The sequence below is a fragment of the Monodelphis domestica genome, chromosome 1, assembly GCF_027887165.1.
Source record: "Monodelphis domestica isolate mMonDom1 chromosome 1, mMonDom1.pri, whole genome shotgun sequence".
NCBI lineage: Eukaryota > Metazoa > Chordata > Mammalia > Didelphimorphia > Didelphidae > Monodelphis > Monodelphis domestica.
In genome coordinates this window covers 481,812,900-481,828,644 of record NC_077227.1, presented here as the reverse complement: position 1 = coordinate 481,828,644, position 15,745 = coordinate 481,812,900, and the positions used below count along the sequence as shown (strand labels likewise).

Below are 15,745 nucleotides of genomic sequence, written 5' to 3'. Positions count from 1 at the left end.
GAGAGAGAGAGAGAGAGAGACTTGAGAGACTTGAGAGCAATTACCTGCTCTTTTAAAGCTCCTTACATCTCTCCTATTCCCAAATCAAAACAATGATTGTTTCATATTGATGATATCAGGAGAAAAACTAGGAAGTTATTAACAATTCAAATTTCAGGCTCTTCTGTAGGTAGAGAAGGAAGATGTTTCTGACTCTGCAAAACATATTAAAATCTCATTAACTCATGTTTAATTCACTGGCTGGGCTGAGGGGGATGGGTAACACTGATCAAGTAGAGCCTGCATCCTAATGAGCTCCTGAAAATCAACCTGAAGATGAAGCTGTCCCTGCCTGTGCTGTCCCCCAGGTTGAGACCAAGATTGATGGTTCCTCACAGTTCAGGTCTCCTGGCTGACATGGAGTAGAGAATGGCAGTGTCATCACCAAATTCCACCCTCCTTCCCTGGCCCCATCCTTTCTTCAAACCTGAGTTTGCAACGTGAATGGCCAATTCCCCTTATAGATGTTTCTATCCCCTGGCAGGCTGCAAAGCTAGACTTAGCAAAAAGGAAATCTTTCATTTTTTTCCTTCTTACTTGGGAGGGAGAGCTTCCCCAAGCAGGAATACCTTTCCCTCTGCTCTTCTCTGTCTCAGTCTTTATTTGGTTTTGTCTCTGGTCCACTCTTAAGTCTCTGTGATTCTGTCACTATTTCTCTCTGGGTATTTCTGTGTTTCTCTTTGATTAAGACTCTTGGTTTTTGTCTTTGGATCCCAGCACTTAGCATAGTTCCTGACACATAGAAGGCATTTAATCGATGCTTGTCAAACTGACATTTCTGTTTCTGTCTCTCTCCTCCTTTTGCAACTTTCTTTCTGCCTCTTTCTTCTCCCCTCTCCTATCTCCTCCTGGCTATGATTATTCCCCTCTGTTTCTCTCTCTATCTGCCTGCTGTATCCTATCTCCCTTCCTCTGGGTATGTCTCTTTCACAATCTCTCTCCTTCCCCTTCTTCTGCCCCTGTTTCTTGGCTTCTGACTCAATCTCTTTCTCTCTCCGTAGTGTTTCTCTGCCTCAGTATTTTAGAAATCTTATTCTCAGGTGTTAAGCAGCAAATGGAACTGGATTCAGCCTCTGGGCTGCCTCAGACCAGCAGCAGAGCCCAGATTCTAACACAAATCCTGCAACTCATTACATTTCCCCACACTTCCCCTCTCATCAGCCATTTCCAAAAGCAGAGATGAGAAATTGGAGAAAAGAAAGTACAGAGTGTTCCCTTCCCTGGGGCTCCAATCAGGTGTCCCCAGAGGGCTGTGCTGTGAGAGGCAGCAGTAGGAATCATAATTAGAAAAGGGAAATTTTCTGGTAATTAATCACAAGGTAAGATTGTGATAGGAATAGGAACAGGTGAAGCCATTTGAATGAGAGAGGCTTGACTCCTGAATTAAGGTTAACCTCTCACTGAAACAGCGGGAGGTTCAATCTGCCCAAGTTGCAGTCCTTTTTTGAGGGATCTCTTCCTTTTAATGTCTCTCTGGCTTGAAATGTACTCCGGGAGAACAAAGGAGATGAACAGGAACATGAGAATAGTTCTCCTGGTTCTCCCTGTCCTGGCAAGGATCAAAATCCAATTTTGATTGGCATAAGGCATGAGGCATAAGACTTCAACTGTGAGGTACCATCCATTCTTCTGAGTGCTTAACTGAAGCCCCACAGAGTAGAAAAGTCTTGGGGATGGAGGGAGTAGAATGGTGGCTGATTAGGCTGACCAGGAAAAAGACAGTCCCCTTTGTCCTCAAGCCACCTTTGGTCACCTGGTTGGCTTGGGGGTGGGGAGGAGCACTGGAGGGAACTTTCCTGAAGGGGAGCAAGTGATCCTTAAAGAACCAGAATTGAATTTTGCCCAGTGAAAAATTATCTCCCACGTTTTCTATATCTGGAGTAAGCTCACATTAATATTCAGCATTGTCACTGACATTCAATGCCAAGTTAAAAAGGCTTAAAAAAGAGCAATGGCATTTTTCTTCATCATCTACATATTATAGTTAGTAGATTGTACTTTTTTCCCCTGCACCCATTAGCTGAGGCCCACTTTGGGAAAGCAATACATGAAGGATTGTTGGGTTTATTTATAACTTAGTTCAGCCCTCTCATTTTACAGGTGAGGAAACTGAGGCCAAAGAGGAGCTCACTCAAGGTCACACAAGAAGTAAACAGTAGGGGCAAAATTTTACCCAGGTCATCTGACATCAAATCCAATGTTCTGTCCATTTTTGGTTCTACTGGGCTGCACCCAGGCTTATAGTGTGTATGTTAAGTAGGGGGAAATAGGTTCAGCAAATAATTATTCTTATAACTTAAGAATCAGAATTCTGAAAGCTCTTGGAACTATCACAGAACACCAGAAAGCATTCCATTCTGGATCTTTACACTTGAGTCAGATATGAGATGGAGGCAGCAAGGTGGCATAGTGAATATAACAATGTACTTGGAGTCAGAAAGTCCTGAGTTCAAATCCTATCTCAGTCAGCTGCTAGTTATATGGCCCTAAGCAGCAAATCATTTAATCTCTCTACCTCAATCTCCTTATCTGTACAAGAGGGGATGATAATAGTACCTACCTTACAGGGTTGTGGGGAGGATCAAATGAGAAAATATTTACAAAGCACCTTGTAAATCTTAAAGCACTATGGGAACTCTGGCTGACTATTAACGTGACTCGTATGCACCAAAAGTTAGTGACCTAAGGAAACCCAAAATAGAATAATAGAAGTAATAATAATAAGTGCGCACTACTGTTTAGCAGGTTGAATCACTGGCATTTTACTAAAATGCACATGGTCCACTTGGATGCTTATCTAAAACCATCCCCTTTTCCTGTCATGGCAGGATTTCCCCAAGTACCACATAAGTACTTCCATGAAGATGTTGAAGCCTTCCACATGGATGTACAGGATCTCTCGTGCTGAAAATGTCCATGGAGAAAAAAGTCTGGGCTACATCACGTTCTAGTGGCAATCAGTGAGTCATATGATTTAATATCTTTGCTATTCCATTAGAAAACTAGAGTTCATTCCCTGGGCATCTACCCCTATAAAATGTACAGTGCACAAAGGCAGAAGGGGAATTTACAGAGGAAAGAACACATTCACAAAAAGTCTAGTCGCTATTTTACAAGAGAAGTGTGAACCATCCAATACATACAAAATGTTTCAAGGTGTACGTCAGTACCGAAGGCATTATGAAATATTCTTTGGAGCACAAACAAAAGTGCAAAACAGCCAAGGCAACAGAGCAAATGAGAGGAAGCAAAGCAGCCACCTTTGCTAGCCAAAGGACAACCAAATGTTAATGATCACTGGGGAGTACACATGGGACTGAGGGAATGGGAGAGTGAGTATGGGAGTGTATATGTGTGTGTTTGAAAATAGATGTGAGTATGTGTGTCATAGCATGTTTGAAGTGTATACATATGTATACGTGTGTGTGTGTGTGTGTGTGTGTGTGTGTGTGTGTAAGAGACACAGAGAAAGAGAGAGGAGAAAACTAGCAAAATTGCCTTATGACGCATAGATTAAGTTCATCCAGAAAGGTTTAAAGTTACTACAGGGCAAGCCCAGTATTCTGTTCGGCCTCTGGTTTTATTAAGTAAATGTGAACTCACAGACACGATAGAAGATCCAAAGGAACCAGAGGCTGGCTCAGTGGAATATTTGTTCCTCATGTGGAACTGGATCCATTCTAAGGACCAAGGCATCAGGCCCCCCAGTTGGCTGGGCTTGGCCTTCCTTCACTAACCACCACCCTGTCACATCCCCCATCGCAGGCCCAGATCACTGGTCAGAGCCTGCCAGTGAATAAGTCACAGCATTTGGGAAATCTGACCTCTTTGGGGCTCAGAGGGACCCACTTAGACAATGATGCCCAGTCTCCCAATGGTGGCAGCTGAGGGAGTTTCCACCAAAGCACATTAAGGCAATTTGTCCAAACGTCTGTACAGCCCAGTGAAAAATTATATAAAGTAGAAAGAAATGCACTAAATACTTGGCAACTTCAAAATAGTTTCTCTTCTCCCCAGGACTGAGGGATTTTTGTTACATGGCATGCACACCTCCTCAGGGCCTCAAAAGAAGAATTCTTCCCTTGTGGTATCCTAGGACTCCTTGGAATCACTTATACTCACTGGCAGGATTGGATAAGCCCAAAGTTCCCTCCCCTGAATGAAGAAGGCCAAGCCCCAAGCTAGGGACAGGGGGAGAGTTTCTATGGGCCTTACTGAGCAATCTCTATCTACTCCCCACCTCTAAATCCCACTTTTGTGATTATTTTTTAAAAGGTGACTTCAACGTCCTGGAGACTTTTGTGATTTCCTTTGGCACATACTTGCTAAGCCAAACCATGGGTCAGGTCCTTGAGACCACTGATTCCTATCTACTTTGGACCAGTCTGAGGGCAACATTTAGGTTCTGTCCATCCTGAGGCTTCCTCCCAGGAATAGCTCTACTAGCTCCAAACTCACGAGAAGCTAAGTCATAGGAATACTTCATTCAAAAGACAAGAATGAAGCATCTCTGGATGTGTAGGGGCTGGTTCTGACGTCTCATGGTGAGCGAACAGAACCTGCTAAGACCCATTTACGTCAATCACCTCCTACAACACCCAGCTTAAAACTACCTCCTTCCAGATTTCCCCCAATTTGCTCAGACCCCTCTGATCCCTGAGTCCCCTCAACACACTCAGCCTCATTTCTTATAACTTTAAGATGCACTTGCTGATATGCTATTTCAACGTATTAGGTTGTCCTGGGCATTTATTTCCTGTTACTACCATGAATCTATACATTCAGGAACCCAGAAGAAAGGCTTCTCATTTTTCTTTTATTTCTCTCGAATTATTATGTGCAGGAGACCTAAGGAGACAATTCTGTGTTGATGGGCCGTCAGATGGTTAAAAACAAGAGCCTGTAAAAGGGTCAAGAAACTGGCAGAGGCAGTGGGGAGGCCAAGAAGGAGCCTGACAAAGGGTTTGGATGGACAGTTTCCTTCCTCATCTGATCAGTATATAGTTGGGTTGGCACATGTACAAATACACAACTGCAAACAAATCCAGATAGTCATCTGTGGACACGAACCCATTCAGACACCCAGTCACCCATTGACTCTCAGAGGTCACAGTAGCCCAGAGATACAGATGCAGTCACACGAAAACACACTCAGCACACATAGACACAAATACATGCCTAATACATACAGTTACACGCCTAGCACAGTCACACACCAACAGACTACTCAGTCACCCATGGGCAAACTCACATTCACTAATGTAACATACATAAAACACGTTCAGCATACATAGACACACAGTCATATGTAGACACAAACATACATGGTAAATGGTTACATGGACATAAACACACCGAGGAGTCACACACACACACATGCACACTGACCCAGTATTCAGTTGCAGTCAGACAAAGATGTATATATGCAACACATACCCATAGTCACACAGACACAAACACACCCAGCACATAATATTATAAAGACATTTGGCACAAAGTCACACAAGAACATACAGAATTGCACGCACACACTTATACATGTTACATGAAACACTGAATGACCCTGAAGTCCCAAGCCATTTTATCCTTTCATGAAATTTAATGGTCGCTTATCTGGGCTTCAGTTCTTAGGGCTGGAGAATCACAGCCTCTTTTATTTAAATGTTTCTCTGAATGAATGGACGTGAAGTGAATGAGGTCCTCCCGCCACTGTCCTCTTCTAGTTAATAATTGGAATAATTAATAATTCCTAAGAATTCATTCAATTCAAAGTCCAGAAGTGACTTCTCAGTGCTCTATTCCCCAGGTAGAAGGTTATGGGTCTAACTTAGTACATGACCGGAGCTCCTGGATCCAGAAGGTCACTACTGCCTATGACTGACCCAGAAGAATCAAAATTTTAAACTCCAAGTACATGACCCCTGGCATTTATTTCCACAAGAGGAGGAGTCATGATACCATATATAATGTGGCTTATTATTACCAGACAGCTTCCAGTTTACCAGAGATCAAGTCACAATACCCCAATACTCTTAAAAATGGTTTAGTTAGCCTATAGCTTAGGCCTGTCTAAACATTCGCACACATACATGCCCAAGAAACGGATTTCTACTGAACCTCCTTCACACACTTACACTTATACAATTTCTCTGAATGACAGCCTGACCCAATTAGAGAATGATGGCCCCACTGGTAATTAGGAAGGGTAAGGCAATGCTACTCTGAAATGAATACTGACTCATCAAACGTGAGCTTTGAGCTCCAAGCAGGTTGTGGGGGAGGAATGGAGGATGAAGGGAGTGGTTTACATAGCTAAGAAATATCTACTATTTTAGTAACAAAAAATTCTGCTCTGGGGGAAGGGTTCCAGCAGCAAAGGGTAAATGGGCAGATGTGGCAGATAGGAACTTTCCACTCTGATGCCTTCATTTGGTAGGGTACCCATTCAGCATAAGGATCTCAGTTCAGTAGTCACAGAATCAGGAAATCACAGAACCTCACAGTTGGAAAGGGGTCTCTTTCCCTGAGACAGTGTCCAACCGATACCCAGGCAGATATCCCTCTACAGCATCCCCAACAAGTGGTTTTCTAGTCTCTGCTTGAAGACCTCCAGAGAAGAGGAACTCACTTGTGGTATGACTCAATCCACTTTTTGCTAGGCAGTGTTTTCTTGTATGTTCAAAATGCCACCCATTGCTTCTAGTTCTCTCTTCTGGGGTCATGAAGAACTATTCCAAGCCTTCCACTCTCCAACTACATTTCAAGTACTTGGAAAGAGCTAGGATATCCCTCTTAAGTCTTCTCTTTCCTAGTTTAAACATCCCTAATTCCTCCAATTGATGCTCATATAGCATAGTTTGGAATCCATTCACCACTCTCATTACCCTCCTCTGATCCATTTCAGCTTATCAATGTCCTTTCCCAAAATGTGATGCCAAGACTGAAATGTCTGAGGCCAAATATAAGCAGGAAAACTACCTCCCTTGTTCAGACCACTCTGTCTCTCTTAAAACAATCTAAGATTGTGTTAGCTCTTTGGGGGATGATATGGCATACTATCAACTCACCAAGCTTACCAGTCATTCCACTGGCTATTTTCATTTATCTATTTTGCCTGATACTAATATATCTATTCAGTAGATAACTAGACAATCTATTTGAATAGAACAGGAAAAGTCACTTTTAAAATATTTCAAATTCCTAGGTTTCAGCTTGGTTTTTAATTCTGCTTATTTTGTTCCATATGCAAGGGTAGAAGTGGGCGAGTGGATTTTAAATGTACAAATACAAAGTACAGAATAGACCAACGAGGTCCAAATTCACAAGTTATAAAAGGCAGGCCAGCCTCAGACAAGAGTATGGCAGTGTTCCATCTCTCCCACAGAAGACTCACTGAAGTCCACACGTAGTCTCAGTAAGGAAAGGCAAACTGGGGCATTGGAGGTTTAGAAGAGAATTCTGAGACTTCAAGCGGGTTGTCCTAAAAGTGTTTTTCACCCACTGATCACGAGTGGCAATTGCAGAAGGTGCTATTTCATGGTGAGAACAGAGATACCAGCTCCAATCACTACTTGCCAAGGGCCTGAAAGAATTGCTTTCTGACAATGGAGAAACAGGCAAAATAGATAGCTGCCTAGGATGCAACATGCAGGAGGCACAAGGAGGGGCACTTTTTAACAGATTTTCCTTTATAAATATACATATAAAATTCTGTTCTCTATGGATTATAGGTATTTATTTGGTGATAAGTCACTTGTGTCATAATGACGGCTCAAAGGCTCTGGTGGACAGGAATACAAACAGAATGCAAAATGTTCAAACCCAGCCTAGAGGGTACAAATGCTGTATTCTGGCTCTGATTTCTAAGGAACCTCCCTACAAATCAGTTCTTGCACCAGTCTGCCTCTAGTCTCCTCCTATTAGCTCATGGCCTAGACCAAGGGCTGAAAACAGTAAATGCGAAGAATAAAATGACACCACAATGCTAAAGACTCAAAAGCACCAATTGTCCTCTCTGTTGAGGCTCACATGCTTACTCAGAGCACTTGTGCATTATTCAAAGCCTGGTGCAAGTCTGAGTTCAAGCAGGGCTTTAGAGACATGCTCACGCATGATGCTAAGTGGGATAAGCTGCCTCCCCCTCCTCCCATAGCAAAGGTTTAACATGAGTACTTGGCATATTCAAAGAGCTCTCTCTCTTTAATTTTGTTTTGTACACTTCTCCATTGCCTTTTTGAACTGAAAATCTTTGTCTCATTTGCCTCTATACATACATACACTGAGAGACACAAATAATCATTTACTGAAAAACAGATCCACATTCCCACATAGACACGCACGCGCACACACACACATACACACACGAGACCTCTCACACACTCACATTCATTTTCATGTGCTTAGTATATGTGAGGACAAAGCAGGAACCCTTATAGTACCATAAAAAATGGTATTAGAAGTTCAACTCCCCCTGGAATGGAAGTTGAACTTCCCCCTCCTTTCAGATATCTGCAGGAGACACAATTGCAGAGCTAATGCACTCACATTACTGGTCTAAGGCAAGGCCCTATCTTTGAAGTAATTTAGCCAAAATATCTAAACTTTAATAAAGGAGTTGCTAGGTAATACCACAAAGGGTGCTTGGGAGGACTCTAATTCATTTTCCTACCCACAGTCTATCTGTATGCCCTAATGAGCACTGCATCAAAAAATATCCCCCAAAGATAGCTATACCAGAAGGATTTCTAAAAACCTCTTGGACAGAGACTTCAAACCCTTCCCTTGCGAAAATGTTTCAGGGTGTCTCAGCCCTGACAGTCTGACCTTGACCTCAGTTCCCTCTTGCTTCAATCTAAACCCATAGGCCTTTGGTTTGTCCTTGGTGAAAACAGCTACTCAGATTTTGGACGTCATTTCTCTATCTGCTAAAATGTGGTGACTAGATAAAATTATTTGATAAAATTATTAGATTTGATTAAAAATTAGATAAAACAGCCCCCCATTCATTCATTGAAGTATGGGTAGCAATTACTTCCATTGGACACATACTAGGAAAGTCATACACTTTGTTCCATGTAATAAAACCCCATATTTGTTTGATCATGCATCTGAGACTAGTTGCTTCAATGCTACATATAAAGAAAAGTCATTGAGTTGTCAGAGCACTGCATGACTAGGGGAATCATGATTTAAACCCGATGTTTTCATTTACCATTTTAAAAAATTTATAGCTCTGCAAAAGAAGAAACATAGGTGTCAAAAGCTGTAATCTCTACCCATCTCCAATAGCATGCACAAGCAGGCAAAATTGAGAGTATGTGATATAGGTTGGAAAAGTCATTCACATGTGTAAAATAAATTTTTCTCTTCTCCCTGGATCACTGAATAGTAGCTAGCTGCAAGTGATTAGCTCTGGCCAAGACATATAATGGTTAATATTGTTCAAAATACTGATTATTTCTCTCCCACTAGAGTCTAAGGCAAGCAAGAGTGTGCAAATTAAATGTTGGTTACAGATACACACCCAGGAAGAATAGTTATGTATATAAATACTAATTATACTTTGAAACCTCTGGGAGAAATAATGCCTATCCTAGGACAAGACAGAAGAAATCCTGCATTGTCACAGGGCTAGTACATGCTCTGGTCTTAAATACAAATTTCAGTGAAATCAAATTACTCCTGTGAGGCTTTGGAAAAAATAATAAATCAATTCTATCATTCAAAAAAAGCCCTGTCTGGGAGTATATTTATCCTAGTTAAAGTGCTTTCATTGATGTCTACACTGGCTGGTGCACCTGTTCTATTCCCAGTGTGAAGTGTTATCCCCACTCCAGTTGTTGTGACCTAAAGAAAGCTGTTGGTTCCCAGATAGCTTTTGCTGATTAAGGAAAATGTCATGCTTAAAGAATAAATAGTCTTCATAATTGCCCAAAATAATTTGCATGAAAATCTTCTGCTTCATTTTAAGGATTCTGCTGGCAAGAAATTACTTTAGTCTAGTAAGAATTTCCACATGGTGGCTCTGATAAGGGAGGATGTGAGCAGGGAGATGTCAATGCAAGTCATAATTGATCCAAGAGAGAATTTTCTTAGAAGATGATAAAGCCAGAGAAGATACAACCATTCCATGCTCACTCAAGTCAAGGGCAGCTCCATAAGGCTCCATGAAAGGACAAGAACAATATCCTTTCAGATTAAATTTAATGATTAAATGTAATGACTAAATGTAGCCAACAGAGTCTTGGGGGTGGCTACAGTGTAATAGAGAATTTTCTAACACTGCCTTCAGAGTTTCCCCAGGGAAGTAGATTTGTTGCTTCTGTACATTGGTCCTTGAGGGTTCTTGAGTTGGTGAAATAGAATATGATATTTTGAAGGCTGATATAAAATTTAGTTTTTGGTCCAGACCCTCAAGACCATAGTTTTTAGTGGCCAACTTTGGTGGCAAGGGTTAAGTTCCTCCTGCAAATATTCCTCACTAGACTGACCCCTGGGGCAGCCCATTTTACGATTATCCCCATCATTGGAATGACTTCATTGGCACATATGGCTCATAGGGGCAGGCCTACAGCTGTGCTCTGGCTAGATATGAGTTAGGGAAGGGAGAGGTGGGGAGGGAAGAATATCTCCATTTACCTCACAGTCCCATAGAACCAACTGAAGAGTAGTCATAGCAGATGGGTAGACCAGCTCCACTTGGTCAAAAAAGAAAATGGTGAATGGGAACAAGTTATTGTCCGAAAGGGTATTGAACAAACCCTGTCCATTCTTCTTGATTGTAAAGGAAGGAGTCAGGCATAAAGACTTAACTATAGAAGTTATAACTTACTGTTTCAGGTAGAACTATTCTTAATCATCCCTTTCTGCCAATACTCCTCCAAAACAAGAGAAATGTAACTGTCCCCCAGGAGTTGCTTTCAAAGGACATGCTTTTGTGCCAGAAGCAAGAAGCTAGAATTAGAAATAAAAATTTTATCTGGCAATGAGCATGCACTATATACTCTAATGTGAAACTCCATCAGGATAGGTGCTCTGGTTCAACTCAAGACTGATTTTACTAAAATATTTTGAAGGTGGAGGGAGTCTAAATTTTACTATATTGCCTAAAATATGTTTAACAAGGAAATTAGCTCCACTGGGCATACAGATAATTAGAAAGCAGAACACTTCCATAGTTTTAGCCCATGGAGGAAGGAAGTTATTTTTGTGTAATCCCAAGTTTCCATTGTCTCTCAAAGATACAGTATGTCTCTGCAGGAGATATTAAATATACAAGATTATTAAATCCAATATTAACCAGTCTTTGTGGTCCTTCAGCAGCCACACTCATCTTAAACCATGTCCCCCCATACACTCAAGGGGATATGAAGCCTTTGTCAAATATTGTTTTCTATAATATTTCTTTAAAACTTTCTCTTTCAAAGGGGCATTAACATTATCTCCAGAAGAGACGTTCCCAAATACATTTAGAACATGGATACATACATACATATTTATATATGTGTGTGTGTGTATATATATATATATATATATATATATAGTCTTTTGTTAACCAAATTGAGGGAAATTCTTAAGGGCTTTTTCTTGGCTTGAGGCAAATTTCCCAATATTTAAAATGGGTTTCATCTTTTTCTGTTTCAGCTATTGCATCTTTTCATTTATGAAGGATGAAATAGGGTATATATGTTAAATGATAAGGATTTCACCAGATATATATGTGTGTAGGAGAGAAGGAGGAAAAGAAGATGGGCTGGTCACCCAGAGGAAGGGAGAACTGATGCACGGTCCAAGAGCTTGGTGACCATCCAACACCATGGCTATCAGAAGACCTAGAGGAAGCCTCTAGTGAACTGGTGCTCCCTGCTCCATGGCAGATTTCTAGAAGGACATGGGCAAGAGTTACATAGGATAGGCAGGCAGGGAAGAGCCATGATCTGTATTGTTGTATAGAGTACCCACATCAATGAGATCATAGGTATATCAAAGATCAAATGTCTCTATTTCATGTTGCAGAACCAACAACAAAGAAATACCCTGATCTGGCCAGTCTTTTACCAAACCAAAAGAAGAAATCATAACTGTGTGTTCTTCCCTATGTACTGAGAGAGAAGAGAAAGAAGAGAAAGGTTGATCTTTCCTCTGATCATCTGCATTTTGTTTTGTTTTCAAGTTCAAGACAAAATATTAAAAAGAGTTCCCACTGAGTTGGCTTTCTTATCTAGTTTATTCACTATGTAGTAAAGCTAGGTCACTGTAAAGAGGAGAATCAGGGAGATTCTATTTCACTGGGAGAGAAAGGATAAGGATCAAGGAGCTTCTGATCCTTTAAAGGGCTTCCTGTGTTGCTTATCATGTTACATCTGTTAATGTCATGAAGTCCTCTCTAAATCTCAATGGGAGACATAAAAGGACAAGACTGGCCCACTGTCCTTACAATAAGTGCCAAATTACCAAGAGATTGTCCCTTGAATCAGATATAGAGGCTGTCCTTTGGGACCTACTCTGTAGAATGTAGAAGAAATTTCCCAAACATGGTGCAGGCTGGTTACCTTGCTCAGCCACATTATCATAACAAATTATAAGGATGGTCACTAACTAAACTAAAACACAAATTTGGTTATAAACACAGGATTGTCCTGATATTCCTCAGAGAGCTCTATGCCTCCACATTCAGAAATGTCCTATTATATCCAATTCATGTTGTAACCAATTGAGCCAAAGCCCAAACTTGGCCATTATCTATCTGTTTCTATGCCAAGTCAGCATAGTGAAAAATAGAAAAGCCTCTGGGAAGAGAATCTCCACCAAAGGGTTGAACGTGACCTTGTAGGGAAAGGGACTTTTATTTTATTCCCCAAAGGTCTTGAAATCTTGACCTCTGAACTCTTACCTGTTGATATATTATCTGCATGCTTCTAAAGGGGTTGATTGGAGAATGTCATAGGCCAGAACTCAAAGGTACCCATAATTTTAGCTTTTAAGAAGACCCAATGGTCCTGGGAATGGAGAACTTTAGCTAAATGAGAAGACTGAAGGACAGGGCAATTCTAAGAAAGTACATGAAAGTTTGGTGACATTATTATTATATCTCTCTCTCCCTATCAGCTTCTCCCCACCCCCTCCCCTGGGATTGAGTCCAATGGAGATTAAGAAAGTAAAAAGATCACTTTGTGACTTTGTTTTGGTCCCCAATGAAGTCGGTCTCAATGATGCTTCCACCTTTCCTCATCTCTGGGTAGGGGTCCTGAATATGTATACTATATACAGCACTATTGCTTCAGGCATGAAGAGACAAATGGAAAGAGAAGTCAACTGGAAGCTTGATAAAGTTATATTCAAGAAAAGGAGATTATCTCTCTGCTTCAAGGCAAAGAGTTCAAGGGAATCTGAGTTATAAGATCAGGGAAACACATTTTTTCAGTGGGTCAGTGAGAGGCAAACACTTTCAGGTATAATCATAAATATGACCAAAAAGGTACCATAGTAAAATTAGTTAATTACCTGACTATTCATCATTCACCTCATTAAAAACCATAGCTCCCTGGGAAGCTGTGTTTAAAAAAATAAGGCTTCTAAATTCACCATCTCCACTTGTCTTCCTGCCTCCCTTTTGCTGCCAAACTGTACAGGTCATGTGTAAGATGTACTCAGAAAAACTCAAATCAGTAACCCATTAATACATAGTCAAACCTGTACTATTCTGAAGCAAAAAAATAAAAGAGGTTATCTGGATTTAGTATAATACATGGTTTAAATATAATTCTTAATTTCATTTTTTTTTTAGATTCTTAGATCTCTCTTGGATCATCACCAACTCACAACTTTGGCCTTTCCTTCCAATTTTCTTAAACCACTCACACTTTTTCAGCTTCAGGAATTCTCAGACCAAAAGTCCAGAAGCCATAACTAATCCACTCCACTTATAGAGCCACCTCCAAGGGTCCCTTATATCCCAATGTCATCATCCCCATTCTCCCACTGCAGGATATTGAACTAAAAATGTTGAGTTCACTTAAAAGACAGTTATTTCTGTCCAAAAAAAAGACCGCCCAAAAACCTGTTATGCAAGATAGTGGGGATTGTGTATTTGCTTTGTCATCGCAGAAAACCCCAGAGGTAATGAATAAACTTCTACCCATGGGACAATTGTTATTACCTTGTAATAAAATGACTTTTTATAAAACCTTGCTTGGCTGATACCAAGAAACTCCACTCATCTACCCTGTATCAAGACACAGTTTCACACCCCTCCCTTAAATAGTGCACCCAGAAAGACAGGACAAAATTGATCCAGTCTCCTATTGATATATTACCCAAATGACCCTTCTGCAAGGAAGAGGGTTGCTGAGCCAGCCTCTGTCCCATCCTCACCACCCTCCCCTACCCTCCCCGACCCTTAGAGAGTGTCCCAGAGCTAGGCAAGTTTCTGAAACACAAATCCTTGGTGGTCAGTCCCCTTGAAAAGAGTTCAATATGTGAACAACATGAACCAACAGCTGGTTGGGTGGCAAGTGCTTCATTTTCGAGGGCCTGACCAGCCCATGTCACTGAAGGGGCCCTCTCCAGTGGCTGACCGTGGTGGGGGGCCACAGGGTGTGCAAAGGTCAGAATCAGTGTCTGACTCCCCTTCTGCAATATAGGGTCTGATTTTAGCACATGGGGCCACGGCTGCATAGCAACTGTTCAGCACATCCAAGTTCTCCTTGGACTGGGAAATGCTAAAGCCACTGAAGGAGCGCTCCAGTTCCTCATGGTCCACAGAGGGGATTGAAATTGAGGTGTCGCTGTCCCTCAAGGCACTCTCATGGTGCTTTGAAGCCATGTCCTCATTACGGAGGAACTCCATACTAGCCCGGTTCCCCCCACTGTAGGCGGACAGGGACCGCTCATGGGATGGTGGTGGGGGAATTCGAACTAATGAGCCATTATCTCCTACTGGAGAAGACCCATGGCTCTGGCGCTGATAGGCTTGGTGCTGCCATGAAGTGGAAGGAGGGCATGTGTTAGAAGGCATGGCCGGTGCTGGAGGGGCAGAGAAATTCTTTTGCCCCATGGAGCTGGTGGAGCGGATGATCTTGATGATACAGCCATTCTTGTCAATGTGCTCCCGGCTTTCCTCTGGGCTATGGTAGGGAGGAGCAGGTTCTGGTTCCTTGGAACCAAAGTAGGCTTCGGTTTCTGTTGGAGGGATGCCCATCCGCTGCATGTAAATGTTGACCAGGAAGTCCAACTTTTTCTCCATGGAGAGAACCTGAAAAATGTCATAGAACTATCAAGTCTGTTTAACCAAAAGATAAAGTAAAGTTCTCACAGTAGAAGATAGAGGGCAGTCCTCACTTAGGCTCAGGTAGAAACAAAAAGCATAAAAATTTAGCAAAAATCACACCTAACAAATTCTCCTTTTCCTATTCTCTTAAACCACAGCTCACTTCCTGCAGAAAGGTTTTCTGGGTCAGCCCAATTTCTATCTTATAATCCTGTAGATATAACATTTGGGCCATCCTTTCCCCCTAAAAATAATAATTTATGTGCACATGTTCCTGATGATGGCATGTTCACCTGTACCATCTCCCTTTTGGGACCATCAACTCTGTGATAGTGGGGACCAGTCTATTGTTTAGTATGGAATCAAAACAATGCTATTTGCCCTGTGCAGACTCAGCAAATTCTTAACTAATGGAATGTACCTTTCTCTCCTTTGCAA

At 41.5% G+C, this 15,745-nt stretch overlaps 1 protein-coding gene across 15 annotated transcripts in view; it reads right to left on the bottom strand.

Annotated features, from left to right (window-relative positions):
• Positions 1 to 2,776: 2,776 nt before the first annotated feature.
• KCNQ2 (potassium voltage-gated channel subfamily Q member 2) overlaps positions 2,777 to 15,745 on the bottom strand; it is a 181,119-nt gene continuing 168,150 nt past the window's right edge. For all 15 annotated transcript variants that reach the window (XM_001368000.4, XM_001367934.4, XM_001367897.4 and 12 more), the window contains one exon: positions 2,777 to 15,292. In XM_001368000.4, coding sequence (XP_001368037.1) covers positions 14,558 to 15,292 — 735 coding nt within the window. In that variant the 3' untranslated portion in view covers positions 2,777 to 14,557. The remainder of the gene's footprint in view (positions 15,293 to 15,745) is intronic.